This window comes from Hemitrygon akajei, chromosome 17 (genome assembly GCF_048418815.1).
Source record: "Hemitrygon akajei chromosome 17, sHemAka1.3, whole genome shotgun sequence".
In the NCBI taxonomy this organism is placed as follows: Eukaryota; Metazoa; Chordata; class Chondrichthyes; order Myliobatiformes; family Dasyatidae; genus Hemitrygon; species Hemitrygon akajei.
The window spans coordinates 38,838,138-38,862,834 of NC_133140.1; the positions used below are offsets into that span (position 1 = coordinate 38,838,138).

Below are 24,697 nucleotides of genomic sequence, written 5' to 3' on the forward strand. Positions count from 1 at the left end.
TTCCTCCAGCATTTTGTGTGCTGCACGGATTTTTAGCATTGCAGATTCTCTCATTATCTATATAAGGTGGTTCTTTAAAATGCCTCAAGAACAGGCAGTAATCATTTTCCTTCTCACCTGATCTGACTTACCTTCATCGATTATTTTGCCTAACATCTTACTCCTCCCTGTAGCTCTGCTTAAAAACTATCAACCTTCCACTCTGCCCGCAGTCTGAGAAAGGGTGTTTATGTTAGCTATATACGTGGAGTCCAGTTTATCAGCAGTGGCATAAAATTACATTTCAATCATATTTATGAACATCCTGTTAATGCTAACTGTATATACAATTAGTATCTACATGATCAATATTCATTAGTGACTGAAATGTTAAAATTTAAGTCATGTAATTTTAAGCTACCGTGCTGCAATTCAAATGTGGCTCTTGAACAGTGCAATAAAACAATGAGTGCAGTAACTAGTGTATATCCAGTGGCAAGAAGCATCTTTATATTTTTTTAAAAATACCATTTCTTGTTTTTATTACAAGAACCATTGAACTATAAATATCTATGCCCTACCCTTTATGGAACATTAGCCTTCATAAATCATAGCATTGAGTATAGGAGATGGGATATTATGTTGAAGTTGTACAAGACATTGGTGAAGCCTAATTTGGAGTGTTGTGTGCACACGTGCTCACCCACCTACAGGAAAGATGTAAATAAGGTTGAAAGAGTACAGAGAAAGTTTACAAGGATGCTCCTGGGTCTGAAGGACATGAGTTATAAGGAAAGATTACATAGGTTAGGACTTTATCCCTTGAAACGTAGAAGACTGAAGGGAGATTTGATAAGAGGTATAAAAAATTATGAGGGTATAGATCGGGTAAATGCAAGCAGGCTTTTTCCACCAAGGTTGGGTGGGACTACAACCAGAGGTCGTGGATTAAGGGAGAGAAGTGAAAAGTTTAAGGGGAACATGAGGAGAAACTTCTTCAGAGGGTTGTGAGAGTGTGGAATGAGCTGACAGCACAAATGGTGCATGCAATCTCGATTTCAACATTTAAGCAAAGTTTGGATAGGTACATGGATGGTAAGGGTATGGAGGGCTATGAGCCCGGAGAAGGTCAATAGGAGTAGGCAGCTTAAATGATGCAGCATGGAGTGGATGGGCCAAAGGGCCTGTTTCTGTGCTGTACTTTTCCAAGACCTCTCAATGCAGAAGGAACACTTAAAACTGCAACTGACATTCAAATTGTATAGTGCTTTGAAAGAAGAGTAATATTCTAACCACAAAGTCTCCAAGGGGTCAAATACATCTGAGAATAAACCTAAAGACAGATTTATCTATAAACTTTTCCCTGCCCTGCCTGATTCAAAAATTTCAACTGGTCAACAATGCTGCTTACTTGTATCCAGGTTAATTTTAAATGTTTCTGGCAACTATACAGAGTAACCAAGAGATAAGTTAGCCTCCCAACCTGGAAAGCAAAGATCAATCCTCCACTTTGCAGCAGCATTAATGTATTCATATTCTTGATCATTAGCCACACAAATTAAATACATATAATTATATAAGTATTAGCTCATATTTTTCTGAGTGGAGGGCCCCAACCCCTACAATTAGATCCTTACTACACCATACACACATTTAAAATTAACCTGATTTGGTCCTGATGAAGGGTCTCTGCCCGTTTCTTTATTCTCCTCTGTAAATGCTGCCTGCCCTGCTGAGTTCTTCCAGCATTTTGTGTGTTAACCTGGTTTGGTTGTGTAATGCTGAGCTTACTGGTGTAAATGGTTATGGATCCAATTTACCAAGTCTTCACAAAACATTAAAAAGTTTAAAAAGCCAAAAATTGATCATCAAAAAATTACCACAACACACATGCTTGAACAGTCAAAACATTAAAATAGAGATTAAACTGAATGGGTTCCATCTAATGGTTAAATTCTAACCTAATGGTGAATAAATACATTCCTTATGTAAGTTCTAGAGAATCCTAGAAAATTCTCTCATATTCATTAGATACTACAAAGAGACCTGCGGCAGAATCTCCACCTGAAATTTGTCTTTAAATTATTACCACATTGCAAATTTTTGCATCAAAGTACTGAACCTGCTTGTTTAACTTGAATAATGAAGGTACATGATTAGAAGTGTACCTCAGAATTTCTAACATCTTCCAGTATGATTCAGCTCACCATCATTATGATTACAATTATTTCTGTTTGCACAGAAGATGGTACTGCTAACGTCATGGCTGAAGGAAGAGAAAATTAAGAAATTAAACAGGATGAAAATGGATAAAGGCCAACTAAAGTGGCTAGTAAAAGGTCAGCCAGTCCCGATGGAATGCACCCTAGGGCACAGAAGAGTTGCAAATGACATACATCTTTCAAAACAAAAAGCCACCAATAAATGGAGTCTAATGTTAGTGATGGAGAAATATCAAACCCATAATATTAAACCAAATTAAATTTTATTTGCTTAAATTAATCAGCCCATTCAACAGAATAACAAAAAAAAGAGAAAAGTACATAAGGTTTGTTGAAAGATAATGAGTGAGTCAGAAAACAGACAACAAATGAAACAGTTTGTTTCTGATCTTAGTATGCAACAATCCAACCCCCTCCTATCCCCCACAAGAACTTGTACCAAGGGGATTACTATTACTATCATATTTTGATTGTACATTGAGGATCTCAGGTAATAGAGACCATAATTTCAAAGCTTGCAAGTGGTCCAAATCATTAGAAAAATATTGAATAGGAAGGAGAACAACAGAAGGTATACTTATTGCCAAAATCGCAATCACGAGTTAATATTTAATGCAGTGAAGTACGAAATGAAGCATTTGGGAAGCAGAAAGAGGATTGAAAATATAAACCAAATGAAATTATCATAATGAGGAGGAAGAAAAAAATTGAGACCAGGGAAGGAGTGGGGAGATGCAGGGGGGAGAATAGTCACATACAGCAATCATTGAAATGTGCAAGACTCTTAGCTTTACCCACCAGAGGTGTGGGAGATGCTAGGATAATAAGTGTTTTGGATGTGGAAATTTCTTCACTTTTTCACTTTACCAGTGAAGGAAAACAAGAATGCTTGAGAGACTCTCAAATGTCAACTGGACTATGTTCTTAACTTCTGATATCCACAGAATGTTGTTTTGAACTAATAAGATGCATACATTTCTTTTAAATACAAAAGGGAAATATACAACTTCATGCCATTCAAGATTCTTTGCAAGGAACTAATATCAGAATTGAGAGATCTCTTTGTGGCATATTATTCAGATTGCATTGAGGGTAACAATTGCAAAGGCAAACAGCCATACTAATACAAATGTTGTTGTTCAGTATATGTGCAGAAGCAGCCCAGTAGAATCTACTTAGTTTTTAGCTCCCAAAAAGAAAACATGTTAAGTCACTTCCAAAATGCAAAAGTTGTTAAAAGTACAAATAGGATGAACTGTACGTGATAAATTCATATATGTCAAAAGTACTGTTCTAGCTTGTTTAATATAGAGAAGTTAGACAAAAATGCCTATGGACCAAGATTTCATTTAAAGCAAACAGCTTTCAATGTTGGGAAATTCCTCAATCACTAAAGTCACTATGTAGTCAGTTTACATTTAAAATGCAATTCAAATCTATGAGACACAAAATCCTACCAAAATGTCAATCACATAATCATCTATTTATGCCAGATCTTTCACACACTTCATGTACATTTACTAATTTGTTAAAGGTTTGCTTTGGATTGACTTCATTTAGCACACCAGAGAACAAGCTCTCTCTAATAAAAATATTTTAACACCCAAAAATTAGAAATAAGACGACATCTGCTTTCTAAGCGAATACTCCATTTCAAGTTCACACAACAGTTGCATCTCAAGCATTCATTAAATTGAAAATATGCTCAACTTAATCTAAAAATTGTGCTTTAACAGGCAATTGCTGAAGTCACTATCTTTGTTCAAAATTAGAAGCCATTCACTGAGCAATTTCCTATTTTCAAGATCGATTGAGAGGAGCAAAGAAATTAAATTTTTCAAAGTTAAAGCATAATAAAAACAAAGGGAAGCTACCACTACAACATGAATATTAACTATCATTTATAACTGCACAAATGACCAAATCTAAGACTGTCATGATCTCTCATTATTGTTGGTGATGACCCCACTGCTGTCATATCATTAGCGAATATGACAATGTGATTACTCAGGTGTTTGGCTGTGCAGTCCTGTGTGAGCAGCGTGTACAGCTGGCAGGAACCAGTGTTGAAGATGATGGGAAGGGAGGAGCAGTTGTGCATCCTGATATCTGAAATCTGTTTGTTAGGAAGTCCAACACCCACTTGCACAGTGGTGTAGCCAAAACTGTTCAATGCATCACCACACCCCTCCACCACCACTACTTTATCATTTCCTGTCAGTCACTTTATGTACAGACACTCCTGTGCCTAGCATCACTTTATATACAGTACATACAATCGATCTATGTATGCAAGCTATCTTATGTACTTATATTTATGCTTTTTTATTCTCATGCTCTTTATCTTATTGTATTTATTTTTGGCTGCATCGGATCTGGAGTTACAATTATATCATTCTCCTCTGCACTTGTGTATTGCAAATGACATTAAACAATATTGAAACAATCTTAATCAACCTTGAAATCTTATCCTGATATATTGAAGCTATCTCATTAAATATATGCATCTTTCTCCTTCCTATATAAACACCATCAGAAACTTTCTTCATAAATTCAAATTACATGTTAAAGTTCCATCAGATTTCAGGTGATTTTACCTTTTATTTATGCAAAGATTTAAAGAAAAAAGACAAAAATAATTCCACTAAGAGACTTGAGATAAGTACCTTGCAGTCATATTGTTTTCAGGTAGAAGAGGAATTTCAAGAACCTTTGTGCTGGTAACTATAATCTCCTGACTGGCAGTGGCGACAGTCTTCCCAGTGATCCTGTGCACCTGGTAGAATGCATGTGGTCTTAAATAGCGGTCATCAGCAGTTCCAATGAACATTTGCAAGTTGATTGGCTTTTCATTGTAACCCTGAAGCTGTGAAAACAAAACGTTCAAATAAGCAAAGAATTGCAAGTTTGCTCGTGAAAGACAAATTAGACTTTTCTCCAGTGAGCTGCAAATTATTTTCAAAATTGCCCTTTTTTCCTAAACTACTCCTTTCAGCAGTACAGTAAGTTAGTGCAGTTGATTTCATCTTAATATCTTTTCCTTCCAACAACATAAATTTACCACAAAATACAGCAATGGAACATCAGAAACACTAACAAAAACTACACATATAATGCAGCCAAAGTAATCCATCAGCAACTAATACATTGGTTACATATTAGCTGTCAACCCAACTCACATGTATAGTTTTAAAAAATAGATTACTTTGTTTGAAAAACTTGATTTTTTTAGTATCAAACATTCAAATGTGAAATTGTTCAAGTACAAACTGCATTGTGTTCTGCCCCAACACATTTCTGACTTTTATTAGTATGATGTAATATTGCAACAATATGAAAAACATAAATACCATATTGGAAATTAAGTTTCTATTACACTTCTTAGTAATATTCAATCCATTTTGTCCACTTTTCCATCAGATTGTGCAATTAATACTGTTATGTTTCTGCTGAAGAACAATATTGTTTCTAATAGTGCTTCACTCAATACTGTGTTCCAGATTTTAATGACAACTACAGATACTGGAAACACAAGATACTGAGATCTGAGGCAACAACATGCTGGAGGATTTCAGCAGGTCGAGCAGCATCTGCTAGGAAGAATTGTCAATGTTTGGGTCGAAACTTGAGTTCTGATACAGACACTGTAGCTTTTGAAGTTAATAATATTCAAAGGAACACAAGTCAAGAAGCATTAAGAAAAATAAAGCGCATCAGTATTTCTATCTAATTACCCTTGCACCCTCCTGTCCAAAAGATTCACTTCCTTCTGCCAGACCAAACATAACAGGACTGCACATTTGGGATGATAAAATCAAAACACATTCACTCCATCAATTTCACTAGTACACCATTAAGTATTTTTTTTTGCAATGTAAAATTCTAATTAGAAAACGGTGTCAATTTTAAACCTTTTCCTTGGCAACTGGAGAACAAATATGATAACAAGGGATTTAAAAGCAATTCAAATAGATTTAAATAACATTTTAAAGGGTTAAAATATCAGAAGTTAATTAAAAGTATAACGTATAACCAAGATAAAGAACCCAGTTGTTTTAATCAAGGTTGGCAACCCCATCCAAATGGGCAGTGTTCACTATTTATACCAACAGTGAAGTGGGAAGTCAGATTTGCTAGAATCTGAACTCCAGATCATCTCTGATTACCATGTTTCAATGTGCATACTTTGAATTTAGAAGTGCAATGACCACAAAACAAACTGGTTCTCTATGAAACAAGGACATTTCTGCTCAACCTGTTACAGTGAATCTTTGAACTCATCCAGATGAGTGATGCCTGCTTCTAAACTATAAAGTGCATCTCTAGGCAGTAAAAATCCAAAATCCTACCCAAAAATGTTACGTTAAACCTCAACCACAGAGAAACAAGTCCCTACTGCAGTATGACAATTTTCCCAGTTCAATGTTATTTCAATCCTCTGCCCTCAATAAAATTCATTTAAAACTGCTACTGTCCCATGCTGCAACAAATTCTGCTATGAAGAGCAGTGGGAGTTACACTGTAAATGTACGAGTTACACACAGTTATTGAAGTCCAATAATTTAACAACGAAACTCTGCAAAACAAATTATTTAAAATGTGTAAAGTAAATCAATAATTTCATCTGAAATTAATTTAGAAATGCAGTCAACCCTGCAATTTTAGAAAATGGTTTTTAACTTTATTATGAGTTCACCAAACAAAAAGCCGAAAGAAGAAGGATTAATAGCTATTCTATAGTAGTGTTTCAATGGGGAGAACCCTCCTGACCATAGCTGGCATACAGTTGTATCAACCCTGAACATCCATGGACCCATGGAAATCCAAGGCTTACTGAATTACAGATACTGATGCATGACACATTGCACATAAAATTACCCAACAGCCAAATCTTACTGGGATTCTCCCCCATCACATTAGACATAGTGTAGGACAGGTGATCCTAATAATTTCAATCAAGTTTCTTAGCACTAAAGGCAAGGTTCCCCCCCCCCCCAATTATTTTACTTTGCTTTTACTACTTCAAAATGTTTAATTACCTTTTAAATAATACTAAATTATATACAGTTTCAATAATTTTGCAAGTCATTGTTAACCCAAACAAATTGATAGCATTAAAAGTAGCAAATCTGAACTGGAGAGGCAAATCTTCTGCATCCTCCAATCCCATCCTTTTACAACTGTCCCAAACTGTGAAAATGCCACCATCTGCAACCCCTGCACTCCTACGAAGCTCTTTCCTAGCAGAACAAAACTAAATAAAGTTGCCGTCATTTCTAGAGTTAAATTTATTCTTGTGCATTATGAACTAGTAACACAGAATGTCAAGTTTTGTTTTCTTAGAGATAAATTATTCAAAAGATGCAGAAAAATTGCAATTTGTAATGTTCTGCCAGCAGCAGACAACTTTTTTTTTTGCCCTATAATTGTTTATGATGTGCTTTTAGTGGATTGAGCAGTAGGTTTGGCATTTTAAGATTAAGAAAATCTCATTTTCCCCATTAAAAGTCTACAAAAACTAGTTTGTAAACAAACGCACACATCTTTGCATTTTCAACTTCATTTTAGCAGCTCGAAACTGGAAATTTTCTGATTATTGAAAATATACCAAGCAATTGTGCTGTATATATTTTCATAGCATAAACTGGAAATTGAAGTTAACAGCACATATCCAAACAATGCCTCTACTCTTACATGGGTATCTGTTACTCGCATGGGAGTTCTCGCATGGAAGTTCTCCCATGTGTCTTTTCCAATTGTTATCCTCCACACATTAATGAAACAGATGATCTCACTGTTGTTGGTAGAACTTTGCTTTGTGCAAATTGGCTCTCAGGTTGGGTGCTCGTTTCCTCCCACCGTCCAAACATGTACCAGGTAAGTTAATTGGTCATTGGAAATTCTCCCATGATTAGGTTAGGGTTAAATTGGTGTCATCGGGGTTGCTGGAGCAGCATGGTTTGAAGGGCTAAAAGGGACTACTACATGCTGTACCATTAAATAAATAAATTTTATCTGGCAGCACAACAGTGATGACATTTCAAAGAAACAAACTCCAAAGCTCTGGTATTTCCTAATGTTAACAAAATGAGCTATACCAATGCATTCTTACCTTGACCTCCTCCTGTTCAAAGTCAGTTTTTGATTAATTCAACTGTTCAACAATTTACATTGATTAATAATAATGATGTTCTTTCAGCACAATGAAATCCAGTAAAACATTCAGGCATCTACTAATCACAAACAAGAGAAAATCTGCAGATGCCAGAACTCCGAGCAACACACACACACACACACACACACACACAAAGTGTTGGAGGAACTCAGCAGGTCAGATAGCATCTATGAAAAGGAATAAATATTTGATGTTTCGGGCCGAGACCTTTCATCAGGACTGAAAAGGAAGGGGAAGAATCCAGAATAAGAAAGTGTGGGGAGGGGAAGTAGTACAAGCTGGAAGGTGATATGCAGAAGGAAAAGGACTGAAGAAGGAATCTGATAGGAGATAGGGTGGACACTGGAGAAAATGAAAGAGGAAGGACACAAGAGGAAGGCGATAATAGTTTACATACAAATAAATAATTGCTTATTTGCATATATTCTTTTCTTTGAATGGTGTTCAAAAATGCATCAAGAGATGGAATGTGAATTAAACAAACAGAACTCACAGAACTAAACTAAGAAAAACAGGAAATTTGTACCAAAAGCACATTCTGCTAGAGAGGGATGGTTGCACTGTCAGAACAAATGTAACAAAGCAATATAATGGACAACATAGCAGATCTCTTATTGGGAGGGGAGAATATCCCGAGGAACTGGGTAGAAATGCTGCAAATGAGGTTGCTGGAACTAGGACACTCAAAGTAGCACCAGCAAGGATTGGGAAGGTAACTGGAAACTGATTAATAGTCAAATGGGAAGGGGGCGTGAGAGAGAGAGAGCGAGAGTGAGGTGAACCAGTCACTCCATGATACACACTTGTGGTTCTGATCAGGATATTTATGTAGCTGGTCCAGTTTCTGCTCAGTGGTGACCCTAAGGACCCTAAGGAGTGATGATAATGACACTGAAGATCAAGAGTTTGAAAGTAATTCCCTATTCCCCACTGCTATTGGGCATGTGTTGTTTAATGTGCTGAGGAGCTGCAAACAGAAATGAATATTGTGCATTCATCAGTCAAAATCCCTCGTTTGGACTTTATGACAGATGGAAGATACAGTGGCATTGAAAAGTTTGGGCACCAAAATTTCTGTAACTGTGAATAGCTTAGCGAGTAAAAGATGACCTGATTTCCAAAAGGCATAAAGTTAAAGATGACACATTTCTTCAATAAGGAAGATTACTTTTTTTATTTCCATCTTTTACAGTTTCAAAATAACAAAAAACGAAAAGGGCTCGAAGCAAAAGTTTGGGCACCCTGCATGGTCAGTACTTCATAACACCCCCTTTGGCAAGTATCACAGCTTGTAAATGCTTTTTATAGCCAGCTAAGAGTCATTCAATTCTTGTTTGGGGGATTTTTGCCCAGTCTTCCTTGCAAAAGGCTTCTAGTTCTGTGAGATTCTTGGGCCGTCTTACATGCTCTTTTGAGGTCTATCCACAGATTTTCGATGATGTTTAGGTTGGGTGACCGTGAGGGCCATGGCAAAACCTTCAGCTTGCACCTCTTGAGTAGTCCATTGTGGATTTTGAAGTGTTTAGGAATTACATTACAAACTGAGGAAACAGCTAACTGAAAACGCTTTGCTATCTTCTTATAGCCTTCTCCTGCTTTGTGGGCATCATTTATTTTAATTTTCAGAGTACTAGACAGCTGCTTAGAGGAGCCCATGGCTGCTGATTGTTGGGACAAGGTTTGAGGAGTCAGTGTATTTATAAAGCTTTGAAATTTGCATCACCTGGCCTTTCCTAACGATGATTGTGACCAAGCCATAGCCCTAACAAGCTCATTAAGGTCTGAGAACTTGGTAAAAATTATCTGAGAGCTCAAATCTCTTGGGGTGCCCAAACTTTTGCATGATGCTCCTTTCCTTTTCCCCCCCACTCTAAAATTGTACCAAACAAAAATAATACACTAATCTTGCTTAAAATGTTGGAAAGAATGTTTCATCTTTAACTTTATGACTTTTGGAGATCAGTTCAGCGTCTACTCACTTAACTATTCACAGTAACAGAAATTTTGACCAGGGGTGCCCAAACTTTTGCATGCCACTATAATTGGTAACGCATCTGAAGATGTTTAGTCCTTGGGATATGCCTATTATAAATTCCAGCAGTGTTGTCTAGGGGCTGGGTTAACTGACCTCCAACAATCACAATCACCTTGACTTGTGCGATGTACAACTCAAGCCACTGGAATGTTTTCCTTTGATGCAGCACCTGTTGCTACACTCAGTCAAATGTTGCTTTAACATTAAGGTCACAGAAGCCTCACCTCTGGATTGCAATTCTCTGATCCAACATGAATGATAGTACTCAGCAGTTCTAGCAAAACCCAAAATAGGGTGCTTTCTAATGGTTTACTGGTGAGGGAGTGATCTGTGAAAGCACTGTTGACTACAACTTCCCCTACTTTGCTGATCACTGAGAGTAGAATCATTGGGAAACAATTAACTGGATTGGATTTGTCTTGCTTTTTGGGACCAAGACATATTTAGCAATTTCACATAATATCAGGCTGATGATAGTGATGTCCTTATACCAGAACAGCTTGGCTAGGAGGTGTTCTGGAGAATAGGTCTTTCATAACTCCAGCTATTTTTCCAGTCTTCATGTAAAATGAAGTGTCATTAAGTCATAGAACACTATAGCACAGAAACATGCCCTTCAGCCCATCTAGTCCATGCTGAACTATTATGCTGCCTAGTCCTATTGACGTGCATCTGGACCATAGCCCTCCATTGCACATCCATCCAAAATTTCTCTTAAATGTTGCATCAAACCTACATCCACCACTTCCTTGGCAGCTTATTCCACACTCTTATCACTGAGTGAAGATCTCTCTTATGCTCCCCATAAACATTTCACCATTAACCTATAACCTCTAGTTCTCGTCTCACCCAATCTCACAGAAAAAAAGCTTGCATTTACCCTATCTGTACCCCTTATAGTTTTATGTACCTCTATTAAATCTCTTCTCATTTTTCTATGCTCTGGGAAATAAGGTCCCAACTGATTCAACCTTTCCCCGTGACTCAGATCCTCACGTCCTAGCAATATCCTTGTAAATCTTCTCTACATTCTTTCAATCATATTGACATCTTCCCTGTAGTTTAATGACCAGAACTGCAGACAATACTCAAATTTGGCTTCAGCAATATCTTGTACAACTTCAACTTAAGGTCCCAACTCTTGTACTCAATATTTTGATTAATGAAGGCCAATGTACCAAAAGCTTTCTCTAAGACTCTATCTACAGTACCTGTGATGCTACATTCAAGGAATTTATGAATCTGTATTCCCTAACCCTTCTGTTCAACAAATTCCTCAGTGCTCTACTGCTCACCATGCAAGTCCTACCCTGGTTTGTCCTCCCAAAGTGCAATACAGCACACTTCTCTGCATTAAATTCTATCTGCAATTCTTCAGCCCATTTTCCAGCTGGTCCATATCCTGCTGCAAGCTTTGACAGACTTTCATGTGGTCAACTACACCCAATCTTGGTGTCATCCACAAATTTGCTGATCCAGATTGTTGATACAAATAACAAATAACCGACAGACCCAGCACCCTTTCCCTACACATCACTAGTCACAGCCCTTCAATCAAAGAGGAAACCATCTACTACCACTCTCTGGCTTTTCCACAAAGCCAATGTCTAATCCAACTTACTACCTGATCTTTAATGCCGAGCCACTGAACATTTTTGTCCAATCTCCCATGCAGGACCTTATCAAAGACCTTACTATGTAGACAACATCCGCTGCTTTGCCTTTGTCAATTTTCCTAGCAACTTGCTCAAAAAAATCTGTACAACAATGGTTGGACACGACCTACCATGCCATGCACAAAGCCACATTGACTATCTCTAATCAGTCCCGTCTATCCAAATACTTATATATCCAGTCCCTTAGAATACCTTCCAAGAACTTTCCCACTACTGATGTCAAGCTCACCAGCCTATAATTTCCTGTCTTATTCTTATAGCCTTTCTTAAGCGATGGAAGAATGTTAGCTATCCTTCAATCCTCTGGCACCTCATCCATGGCTAAGGACATTTTAAATATCTCTGCTAGGGACTCTGCAATTTTCACACTAGCCCACTAACCTCGCACAGGGTCCAGTGGAACACCTTGTCAGGTCCTGGGGGTGTATCCACCCTAATTTGCCTCAAGACAGCAAGCACCTTCTCCTCTGTAATATGTATATGGTCCATGGGTTCAGTGCTGTTTTGCCTCAACTCTATAGACTGTGCATCTCCCAAGTAAATACAGATCCAAAATGCCATTCAAGATCTCCCACATCTCTTTTGGTTCCATGCATACATAGATCATTCACAAACCACTCTGATCTTCCAGAGGACTAATTTTATTCCTTGCTATCCTATTGTTCTTATTATATCTGTAGAAGCCTTTAGGATTTGCCTTCACCTTGTCTGCTAGAGCAAACTCATGCCTTCTTTTAGCCCTCCTGATTTCCCTCCAAATGTTCTCTTTCATTTCTTATACAGGTTTCCCCCGCTATCTGAAGGTAGAGTGTTCGTATGAAACAGTTTGTAAGCCAGAATGTCATAAAGTGAAGAAGCAATTAACATTTATATGGGAAAATCTGTGAGCATCTGCAGACCCAAAAAATAACCTACCAAATTATGCCAAATAACACATAAAACCTAAAATAACAGTAACATACATTAAAAGCAGGAATGATATGATAAATACACAGCCTATGTAAAGTAGAAATACTTTTCTGCAATCATTGCAGCTCTGTCCACCGTAGCAAAAATCTCACGCAAATGCTCTTGGCAGAAACACTTGGCGCAAGCGCTCTTGGCAGAAACACTCGGCACAAGCGCTCTCGGCAGAAACACTCTCTCCAGTAACCCTTAAGCTATGAAGCTGCCAAATCATACCAAGTAACATAAAAATACACAGCCTATATAAAGCAGAAATAATGTACGTACAGCGTAGTTTCACTTACCGGAATCAGGAAGACAGCGAGCACACTGATAATGGTGTGTTAGGCTGAGTCAGAGGTTGGGGTGGTGGGAGGTAGAGGAGGCTGGGGTGTCATCTCATTGTCATCTGTTTCCACCAGGGCAGGCAGATCACCTTCTTCTGTGTTTGCCTGCCTCAATGTCGAAGGTCAAGGTTCATACTATTCTGTGGCTGATGTGGAAGGCTTGAAAAATGACAGTATCCCTGACTGCTTAGCCTCGCACATTTTTCTATCATACAGTTCTTTGTAAGCACTCAAACCATCCTGCAAATACGCCCTAAACCTACGTACCCTTTCAAAATTAAAGTTATAGTTTTCTGCAATCATTGCAGTGTTGTCAATTGCAGCGAAAATCTCACGCAATTACTTCATGTTCAGTTCCTGGACGACTTCACTTTCAGGCCGTTTGCTACTGCATTCAGTTTAGATTGTTATCCTTTCCTCTTGCAATTCCATCAGCTCTTCATCTGTCAGTTCTTGGTCATGGGATGCCAAAACCTCTTCAACATCATCTTCGTCAACTTCCACAAACCCAGCCTCCTCAGCCAAACTCACTATGTCCTTACTTTGTTCACCACAATCAAAACGCTTAATTTATGTCTACTGTTACGCTAAGTGTAACACCCTTACTCGCTCTTTTAGGCTTTTCCGATACCTTAGAATTCATCTTGCTAACGGATGCACAAAATAAATCAACATAAAGCACAGAAGCTCACAGGCACGTGTTTAAGCAATGCCAGCAAGAATGCAGTTCCAGAGGAGGAGCTTGGCTGCTCCGGGTGCGCGCTGCCTTTTTTCGTAACAATGAAAACACTTTCTGTTCGTAGAAACAGGTAACTAATGTAGGTCTTTCGTAACAGTGAGGTGTCGTAAAGCAAACGTTAGAACAGGGGACACCTGTACTCAAGTACCTCACTTGCCCCTTTCCTGACTATACCTGCTGTGCAACTTCTCCTTTTTCTTAACCGGTGCTAAAACATCTCTTGAAAGATTCTCTAAACCTATTATGCTTGCCTTTTATACCGAAAAGCACATACAAATTTTGTACTCTCAAAATTTCACTTCTTATTTCTCAGTTCAATTTATACAGTTTCAGTGGATGAGCTTTCCTGCCTGAGCAATGCCATGAATTTTCCCTATTAATAATGCAAACCTTAGCCCTGTAATCTTTCCTGCTCTATCATATCCAAATAATGAAACCTTGGAATATCGAGCTACTAGTCCTACCCCACCAAGTCACACTAATGTCTTAATTCCACATGCTGATCCATGCACAAGCTCATCAGCCTTTCTTACAATACTTGTGTTGAAATATACATAAATCAGAACATTAGTCCTACCACGTGGGAAGTGTTAGAACAGTGCAAAACAGTGATTCCCAAAGTAGGTGATATACCACTCCCCCCCCCCCCAAAGAGTGGTGGGAGTTTCTAAGGGGGCAATAAAGATAAAAGATCTTTATTGATAAAAGATTTAAAGATAAAAGATACTGGGAGCGCTCAGTAGCAAGGGGGGTTGCTGAGGGATTTCAGGTTTAATTTAAGAAATGAATGACTTATTATAAATATTTGCCTCAGTAAAATTTATGGTAAATACCTCAGAGGTTATACCACCAGGCTCAGGAACAGATATTACCCCTCAATTATCAGGCTCCAGAGGGGATAACTTTACTCAACTTCATGACCCAACACTGAACTGTTCCCACAACCTATAGACTTACTTTTAAGGGCTCTTCATCTCATGTTCTCGATACTTACTGCTTTATTTTTGCTTTTTGTTTTTGCACACTGGTTATTTGCCCTGTTGGTGCAGTCTTTCATTGATTCTATTCTGGTCATTGCATTTGTTGAGTATGCCCACAAAAAATAAATCTCAGGGTTGTATATGGTGACAGAGAAAGTTTGTGAATCTTTTGCAATTACCCGGTTTTCAGCATTAACTACTCATAAAATGTAGTCTGATAATTCATCTAAATCACAATGATAAGACAACCACAATCCACCTAAACTAATAACACACAAACAATTGCACTTCTCATGTCTTTATTGAACACATTTAATCATTCACAGTTCAAGCGAATAAAGTATGTGAATCCTTGTTGTTAATAACTGGTAGAATCTCCTTTAGCAGCAATAACCTCCACCAAACTATTCCTATAGCTGCTGATCAGATTTGCACAATGGTGAGAAGGAATGTTAGACCATTCCTCCATACAAAGTTGTTTTAGTTCATCAGTATTTCTGGGATACCTTGCATGAAGAGCCATTCTCCTGTAAAATGTCTTGATGCAATTTTGAATTAATAGTTCCCTCAACAATTGCAAGCTGTCCAGGCTGCAAGGCAGCAAAGCAGCCTCAAACCATGATGCTCCTTCCACCATGCTTCACAATTGGGATGAGGTTTTGGTGTTGGTGTGCAGTGCCCTTTTCCTTCCAAACATAGCAGTGTGCATTTCTGTCAAAAAGTTCTACTTTGTCTCAGCTGTCCACAAAACATTGTCCCAGAAGCATTGTGGAACATCCAGATGGTCTTTTGTAAACTTGAGACATACACGTTTTTTTTTAGGATAGCAGTGGTTCCTTCTGTGATGTCCTCTCATGAACACCATTCTTGTTCAGTGTTTTTTCTTATAGTGAACACAAACAAAGACTTTAGCAAGTTCTAGAGATTTCTGCATGTTGCTGTTGCATTTGGCTTCTTTTCAGCTCCTTCGGCATTGCATGTTGTGCTCTTGGTGTGATCTTTGCAAGACACACACTCCTAGGGAGAGTAGCAACAGTACTGAATTTCCTCCATTTGTTGTCAGTTTCTCTTACAGCGGACTGATGAACAGTTAAGTCTTTAGAAATGCTTTTATAGCCTTTTCCAGCTTCATGCATCTCTACAATTCTTCTAAGGTCCTCTGTAAGTTGTTTTGATCAAGGCATGGCTCACACAGATCTTTCTTGAGAAGAGCAGGCTCTGTCAGTAACCTAACTTTGTGAGTCTATTTTATAGGGTAGGGCACCTCCACACCTCCAATCTCATCTCTTTGATTGGAACACCTTACTCCAAATAGCTTTTGTGGAAGGCTTTATCCGAGAGGTTCACATAAGTTTTTGAACCTAGACTGTGATTGTTTAAATGTTGTACTCAGTATTGATGAGAAGTACAACTGCTTGTGTGTCATTAGTCTAAGCAGATTGTGTTTGTCTATTATTGTCACTTAGATGAAGATCAGACCACATTTCATGAGTAATTAATGTAGAAAACCAGGTAAATGCAAAGGGTTCACAAACTTATTCTTGTAACTGTGCCCATTACATGTTAATACTGTTGTTTAGTACAAATATCATCTTGTGTCCCAGTTTGTGTGAGGTTTAATAGCCACCCTATACCTTGTAACTATGTCCCTTTATTTAAGATTTTCACTCTAGTGAAAACATCTTGACATATAACTTACTATGCAAAGAATTTTACACATTTCAAATAAAATTACTCCTACCTTCAACCTCCATTGTATATGAATATTCAACTGTTCTTGATGGAACAGTTCTCTCATCCAAGAATTGATCTAATGAATCTCTTTGGACTGCCTTCAAACCCAGTATATATCCTTTTCTTAAAAAAAGTAAGGAGACCAAAACTATGCATAATACTCCATGTGTGACCTCATTCATTTCCTGTAGAACTGTAACAATGTTTCCCTTTACTAAACTCCAGCTCTTTTGCTATAAAAACCAATATGCTATTTGCTCTCCTAATCATGTCCTGTACCTGCTTGAAAGTTTGCAGTTCATGCACAAGAACATCCAGATTCCTCTGCACTTCTTTCATCTGCAATCTTTCTATGTATAGCTAATAGTTTAGCTTTAGATTTCTCTTACTGAAATGGATTACCTCATACTTTTCCACATTAAGCTCCATCTGACAAGTCTTTACTCACTTTATCAACCTATCAATCCCATTAGATTTCAAATATCCTCATCACAATGTGCCTTCACACCTATTATCATGTCGTTGAGAAATCTGGGTACCTCACGTGCACCCTACGCCAAGTCATTATTGACAGCCAAGAAATTACCCTCAGGGCACCCCTCTAGATACATTCACCCAGCCCGTGAAAAAAAATTCCATATAACAAATATCCAGATAATAAATCTTCAATCCACAATAACATGCTTCGCCACAATACCTGACAAGGGTAGTACAGGGCAAGAAATTTTCAGCTATGAAGTATAGTTGGGGTTGTTTTCTTTGTAACATATAAAAGATGTGCCAGCACTGGAGAGGATCCAGATGGGGTTTACGATAATGATCCTGGGAATGAAAGGGTTAATGTATGAAAAGAGGTTGATGGCTTTGTGCCTGTATTTGCTGGAGTTTAGGAGAATTGGGGGCGGGGGGGGAAGAGAGATCTCATTGAAACCTACCAAATACTAAAAGGTTCGGATCAAACCGATGTGAGAGGACGTTTCCAATAGCGAGAAGCATCTAGGACCAGAGGGCACAGCCTCAGAATGGAAGGACATTCTTTTAAAACAGAGATGAGATGGAATTTCTTTAACCAGAGGATGGCACACCTGTGGAATTCATTGCCACATATGGCTGTGGAAGTCAAGTCATTGGGTATATTTAAAACAGAGGTTGACTAGTAAGGATGTCAGTCAAAGGTTCCAAAGAGAAGGCAGGACAATGTGTTGAGAGGGAAAATGAATCAGCATGATCGAATGGCTGAACAGACTTGATGGGCCAAATAGCCTGATTCTGCTTCTGTTTCTTACGGTCTGAGATAGAGGTGAAAAAAATTAAGTGCCTAAATAGAGTCAAGAGAAGGACTTCTTTACCTTCCTTGAGGCATCTAAAAGTCAGGGTACAAAGATTTAAATAATGATAGAAGAATCAGAGGATAGATGAGGAAATATTCTTTCACCCAGATGGAGTCTGGAGTTTGTTGAAAGGGAAAGAGTGGTAGAGACAAAAAAAAAACCTCACATTTAAGTAGACCTTGGACATAAACTGAAGAAGTTTAAACATGCAGGGCTACAGAACCAATGTTGATATTAGGACTAGGCTGGGTGACAGTATTGGCATGAAGGACTGAGTGGCTGTCTTTCACTGCATTGGAAGTTTCTGGTTATGCAGGAAATCAGCCTAAAGAAACGTTCAGAAATAGTGTTCAAAAAGGGCCAACCAAAACTACACTGCAATAAAAGGATGGGAAAACAACCTATTGCCACCAAAATTAAAATGGAGCAGTTGTTAGGATTTTATATTTTGAGAGTATTATATTTTCAAGTTTATTAATTCAATAGAAAGCTAAGCAAAATAATTGAATTTGGTATTATTTATCATTTAAACAAGTGGAATTCAAATGAATTGTCACTAAATTTATATTACAGCTTTGAGAACGAATGAGATGACGACTTTATTCTCCTCTCAGAAGTAAAAATACCAGACTATAAATTTGTAATCTGTTGAGATACCCAAAGGCTTAATGCTCCTTTGCTGGACTGAGGGCAAAAATCAGAGAGAGTGATGCTTACATTTCAAATAATTGGGATTAAGACTATTTTTTTAATTCAAAATAACCATGAATACAAGGGCGATATCATCATGTCAATCATATGCAAACTGCAGTGACAAATATGGATCAAACGCACCGTGCTATGATCAAGAATGCAATGTCTACAGGGTTCACTGTTATTTAATCTAACTAGACACCAGTCAACCAGCTGCTACACATCACAACTCAAGCATATGAATACTGAGTTATATTAAAGTACTGACATTTATACTGTCCAGATCAGTAAAACAACCACATGCCCTTTCTGCAGTCATAGTAAACAGAAACTAAAATAAAACTGCTGTATAATATTACATATGTTGATCATCTAATTTAAGGATATTTTATTTTGGTCATCTGTTTTGTCAGCACTTGCCAGAAATAGCAAGAATCGCCCTATAAACAATGCAAAATTTATGTTCCCTTATTAAGAACTGAAAAAGACATTTTTAACATTTAAAAATCATTTGGGTATTTTAGCATTACATAAAATATTACAGTGCCAGTAGTGGGGCCTATTTGCTACAACCATCATCCTCTACAATCTATGTAACACTACACTCACACTGACACCCGCGGCTTTCACACTGGACCATTGGCAAGCTGTTTGTGTTTCTCTTGTGTTTCCATGGCAAAGGTCAGTATATACGCAAGTAAAATTGTACTGAAGGGGCTAACACCAAAGGTCACCACAGGATAAAAAGCAGTCCCAAATTCAAAGTAACTATGAGGTTACAATCACTGTGAATGGCTTAAGTTATATACAGTTAACTAAATTCAAAAGAAAAGTAATTTCATAATTTAACTTATTCAGCCAATTGTATTAAGATATTTTGGGGAAAAAATCCTCCAGCTGTTTTTAAGTCTCCCCCTTCTTAGTCAGCCCTGCAGTAATAAAGATGATTAACTTTTTACTAAAGTTCCAGAGCTATATGCAAGTTCTTTTATAGTAAGTTGGCCACTGCACAGCAGCTAACAGTCTTGTCAGATCAAAGTCTTGATCTAATCCAAATGGCAACAACAGGCCCTGCTGCACAGACTTAGCGTGTCCATGTACACCCACACAATCATGCACATTGCATATGACCTTGCGCACATCTTCCCCTCCTCAGCTCCATCATCACTAAACTTAATCCGTACCTAATTTATTTGCTCCTCACATGATAACCCCTTTCCACAGCTGCCTGTATCAGGCTCTGCTTCAATCCCCCACTTTCTTAGTTCTTTTTCTCTTAATTTTGTAGATCTCCCTCCAAATCCCAGCTTCAATCCACTCTTCAGCTGCGCAATAATTCCTCTCTCCAAGTCAGGCTGCCCAACAAATGCTGCCACTCGCCCACTTTGGAGTCATTCCCCAAATGCCCATTACCTCCCCAATTGGACAGCTGTGCCACTCACAATCTTCAGCCATTGATCTTGTATTGCCCAATGAGGACAGTCTGCAGGCACCCATATTCTGCTGGCAGGTTGGAAGGTGCATGATTCCCAGGTCAATCATTTCCAGACGTGGGAATATCATCACCAATCAATTCATAGACAATGCATGAGAATATTGAAAATTCAACAGTATACAAATTAAATGTGCATAGGACTCAGGTAATGCTTTTCCAATTTGTAGCATAAAGTATTTTATATCTTGCAAGTTTGATGGAACGCCAACCAACTTGGATTTTCTATTCCTTACAACAGCATGCTGTAGATGCTCATTTCCCTAATAAACCAGAATACTTAGAGAACCCCTTTGTCCTTGAACCACCTTGATTCAACAATTTAGGCCACCACACAGCAGGGAATCAGTTGACTAAGAAAGTCCTTAATCAGGATAAAATCCAAAAGCAGTAGTTAATTAATTTTAAAAAGTACCATCACTTTCAACATATCCATAAATTAGCAGTCAAAATATTAAGCAGAGGCTCTTTAATTTTATGTACACAGGTTCTTTTTGCTCAAACTATCAATCTTTTTACATTATCAGTAGCAGACAGGATATTAACAAAACATGTCTTAATTCATCGGGGAAGGCACTTTGATAGAAATATGCATCCATTATCTTAGAAAAGGGCAGAATCAGATTTGTAAATTGCTTTATTGCATATTATATGCAAGATGCCATTATCACCCTTCACATTACTGCAGTTTTGATGATGTTACATACTTTATTACAAAAACATCCATACAACTTTCCCCATGTTCAAATTCAATATCCAAAATAAAGTCAAGAAATAATGTAGCTCATACATTTGAAACATCTTACAAAACTATTTACGAATGGCTAATTCTTAAATATAATTCCAGTCGTCAGTCATAGAAAAAAAAGCACAAAAACAGGCCTTTCAGCCCACCTAGTCTGTGCTGAACCATTTAAACCTGGACCATAGCCCTCCATACCTCTACCATCCATGTATCTATCCAAACTTCTCTTAAACATTGAAATCCAGCTTGCATGCAACACCTGTGCAGGCAGCTTGTTTTACACTCTCATGACTCTCTGAGTGACGAAGCTTTCCCTCCTGTTCCCCTTACGCCCTTAACCCATGACCTGCAGTTATCGTCTCACCTAACTTCAAAGGAAAAAGCCTGTTTACATTTACCCTATCTATACCATCATAATTTTGTATACCTCTTTCAAGTCTCCCCTCAGTCTTCTAAATTCCAAAGAATGAAGTCCTAACCCATCTTTCCTTATAACTCAGGTCCTCCAGAACCAAGAACATCCTCATAATTTTTCTCTGTACTCTTCCAACCCTATTTACATCTTTCCTGTAGGTAGGTGGTCAAAACTGCACACAATACTCTAAATTAGCCCTCATCAATGTTTTATACAACTTCAACAAAATATCCCATCTCCTGTACTCAATACTTTGATTTATGAAGATAAATATGCCAACAGCTTTCTTTACAACCCTATCTACCTGTGACTCCACTTTCAACGAATTATGGACCTATATTTCCAGATCCCTTTGTTCTACTGCTCTCCTCAGTGCCCTACTGTTCAATGTATAAAACCTACCCTAGCTGGTCTTTCTGAAGTGCAACACCTCATATTTGTCTGCATTAAATTTCATCTGCCACTTTTCAGCACATTTTTCCAGCTGGTCCAGATCCCACTGCAAGACATGATAGCCTTCCTCGCTGTCCAAATCTTGCTGCCTTCCGCAAATTTACTGATCCAGATAACCACATTATCATCCAGATTATTGATACAGATGACAAAGAACAATGGAGCCAGCACTATCATCTACTACAACTCACTGGCTTATCCAACAAAGCCAATGTCTAATCCAATTTACGACCTCACCTTGAATGCTGAGACTGAACCGTCTTGATCAACTTCCCATGCAGGACCCTCTCAAATGCCTTGCTAAAGTCCATGTAGACAACATCCACTACCTTGCCTTCATCCACTTCCCTGGTAACTTCCTCGAAAAACTCTTAAGATTGGTTAGACATGACCTATCATGCACAAAGCCAATCTGGCTATCCTTAGTCCATGTCTATCCAAATACTTATATATCCAGTCCCTTGGCATACCTTCCAATAACTTCCCCATTACTACTGTCAGACTCACCAACTCATAATTTCCTGGTTTATTTTTTTAGAGACTTTCTTGAAGAGTGGAACAACATTAAGTATCCTCCAATCCTCCAGTACCTCACCTGTCACAAAGGATGATTTAAGTATCTCTGTTCAGGCCCCAGCAATTTCTGCACTTGCCTACTGCAGGATCTGAGGGAATACCTGGTCAGGCCCTGGGTATTTATCCACCTTAATTTGCCTCAGGGCAGCAAACACCTCCTCCTCTATTATTTATATAAGGGGCATGAAGTCGATGCCACTTTACCTCACTTCTACAGACTACGTGCCCGTCTCCTGATTAAATAAAGATGCAAAAATTAATTTACGATCTCCCCCATTTTTTTTGGTTCCACTCATGGATTAACATTCTGATCTTCCCAGAGAGCCAATTTTATCCCTTGCAATCCTCTTGCTCTTAACACATTTGTAGAATCCCTTTGGATTCTCCTCACCTTGTCTGATAGGGCAACCTCATGTCTTCCTTTAGCCTTCAAGACTTCTTTCTTAAGTGCTCTCTAGCATTTCTTATACAATCGGCCCTCCTTATCCGCGGGTTCCGCATGCGTGGATTCAACCAACTGCGGATCGGGAAAACCCGGAAGTTCAGTTCAGTTTCAGTTTATTGTCATTTAGAAACCACAAATGCAATGCAGTAAAAAAATGAGACAACGTTCTCCAGAATGATATCACAAAAGCATACGACAAAACAGACTACACAAGAAAATCCACATAATGTTTGGTAATCCCCAATCCAGAGTCCAGAGAGGATGCTGCATATTTAATATCACGCTACCATTTTAGCGCGTTCCCCGGAAAGGAGCTCCAAATCCACCAGACAAAACAAGACTACCCAGACACACCAAGTCAAGAGACCAACTCTACCACCCAACAAACCAAAAACTAAAACTACAAGACCTATACAAAACCACATAGTTACATATAGTTATAGTTAACATATGGTTACAACAGTGCAGACAATACCATAATTGATAAAAAAAAAAGTCCATGGGCACAGTAAAAGTAGTCCAAAGATGTTAAAAGACTATAAGTTTGAAAGAAACCACCACACAGTTTCCACAAGTCCTCAGGGTCCTGATAGACTCGTCATCCCACGCAAGTGGCAGAATGGAGTACTCCCACTATGGACTTCCATGGCGCCGGACCCAGCCTCACAGACGCAGCACACAGTGAAAGCTCCATTGGACCTAGCCTCACAGACGCAGCACACAATGAAAGCGCCATCGGACCCAGCCTCGCAGACACAGCACACAGTGAAAACTGCAGCGGACTCCGAGTCCGTCAAACCTCCAACCATCCCCTCTGCCACAACCTCTCTGAGCACCATCCTCTGCCGAGTGCACTACAATGCCCCCGCCAACGGCCACGCGACCCCAGAGCAGCAGAGAGGTTCTTCCCAGCAGAGACCCAGACCTCACAACAGCAGCAGCAACGAAGAAGGCCTTCCTGGAGATTTCCAGATGTTCCTCCGTGCTCCCACATCTGTTTTTCATCATATTAGGATTGCGCACGGCACCCCGCTTAACAAATAACAGATATCAGCTCTGGAGTGGCCGCTGCAAACTGCGTCACGCCGCCATCTTGGTCTCTCTCCAACACTTGTTTGAGCACGTACAGACTTTTTTCTTTTCATTATTTCCTAAACAATACAGTATAAAACTATTTACATAGCACTTACATTGTACAGTCGGCCCTCCTTATCCACGGGGGATTGGTTCCAAGACCCCCCCCCCCCCCCCACCACGGATAGCAAAAAACGCAGATGCTCAAGTCCCTTATTTAACCTGAATCAGTGCTGTGGTCTTTAGGACCCAGCGGAACCCTGGACTTTATTTAACATGTTTAGTGCGGTGGACATTAGACCCGGTGGTGCAGCTCTGAATCCGCAGTGTTTCTGTTCACAAAAATAATCACGATCACGGTTGAAAATAAGGTGGAAGTAATAAAGTGATCGGAAAGAGGAGAAACACTATTGGTCATTGGAAAAGCATTAGGCTACAGTCGGTCAATGATCGGAACAATTTTAATGGAGCACGTGAAAGGCCCTGCCCCGATGAAAACTACAATTATTACTAAGCAACGCAGTGGTTTAATTATTGAAATACGTAAGCGTTTTATATGCATAGAAAGGTAAAATATGTACTATATACTAAGAAAAACGTTTGACTTACTGACGCTAAATAATACCGGATATACCTATACC

At 38.6% G+C, this 24,697-nt stretch overlaps 1 protein-coding gene across 2 annotated transcripts in view; it reads right to left on the reverse strand.

Moving 5' to 3' along the window:
- nfatc3a (nuclear factor of activated T cells 3a) overlaps nt 1–24,697 on the reverse strand; it is a 182,441-nt gene that overhangs the window by 97,584 nt on the left and 60,160 nt on the right. For both annotated transcript variants that reach the window (XM_073069947.1, XM_073069949.1), the window contains exon 4: nt 4,868–5,067. In XM_073069947.1, the coding sequence (XP_072926048.1) occupies nt 4,868–5,067 (200 nt within the window). The remainder of the gene's footprint in view (nt 1–4,867; nt 5,068–24,697) is intronic.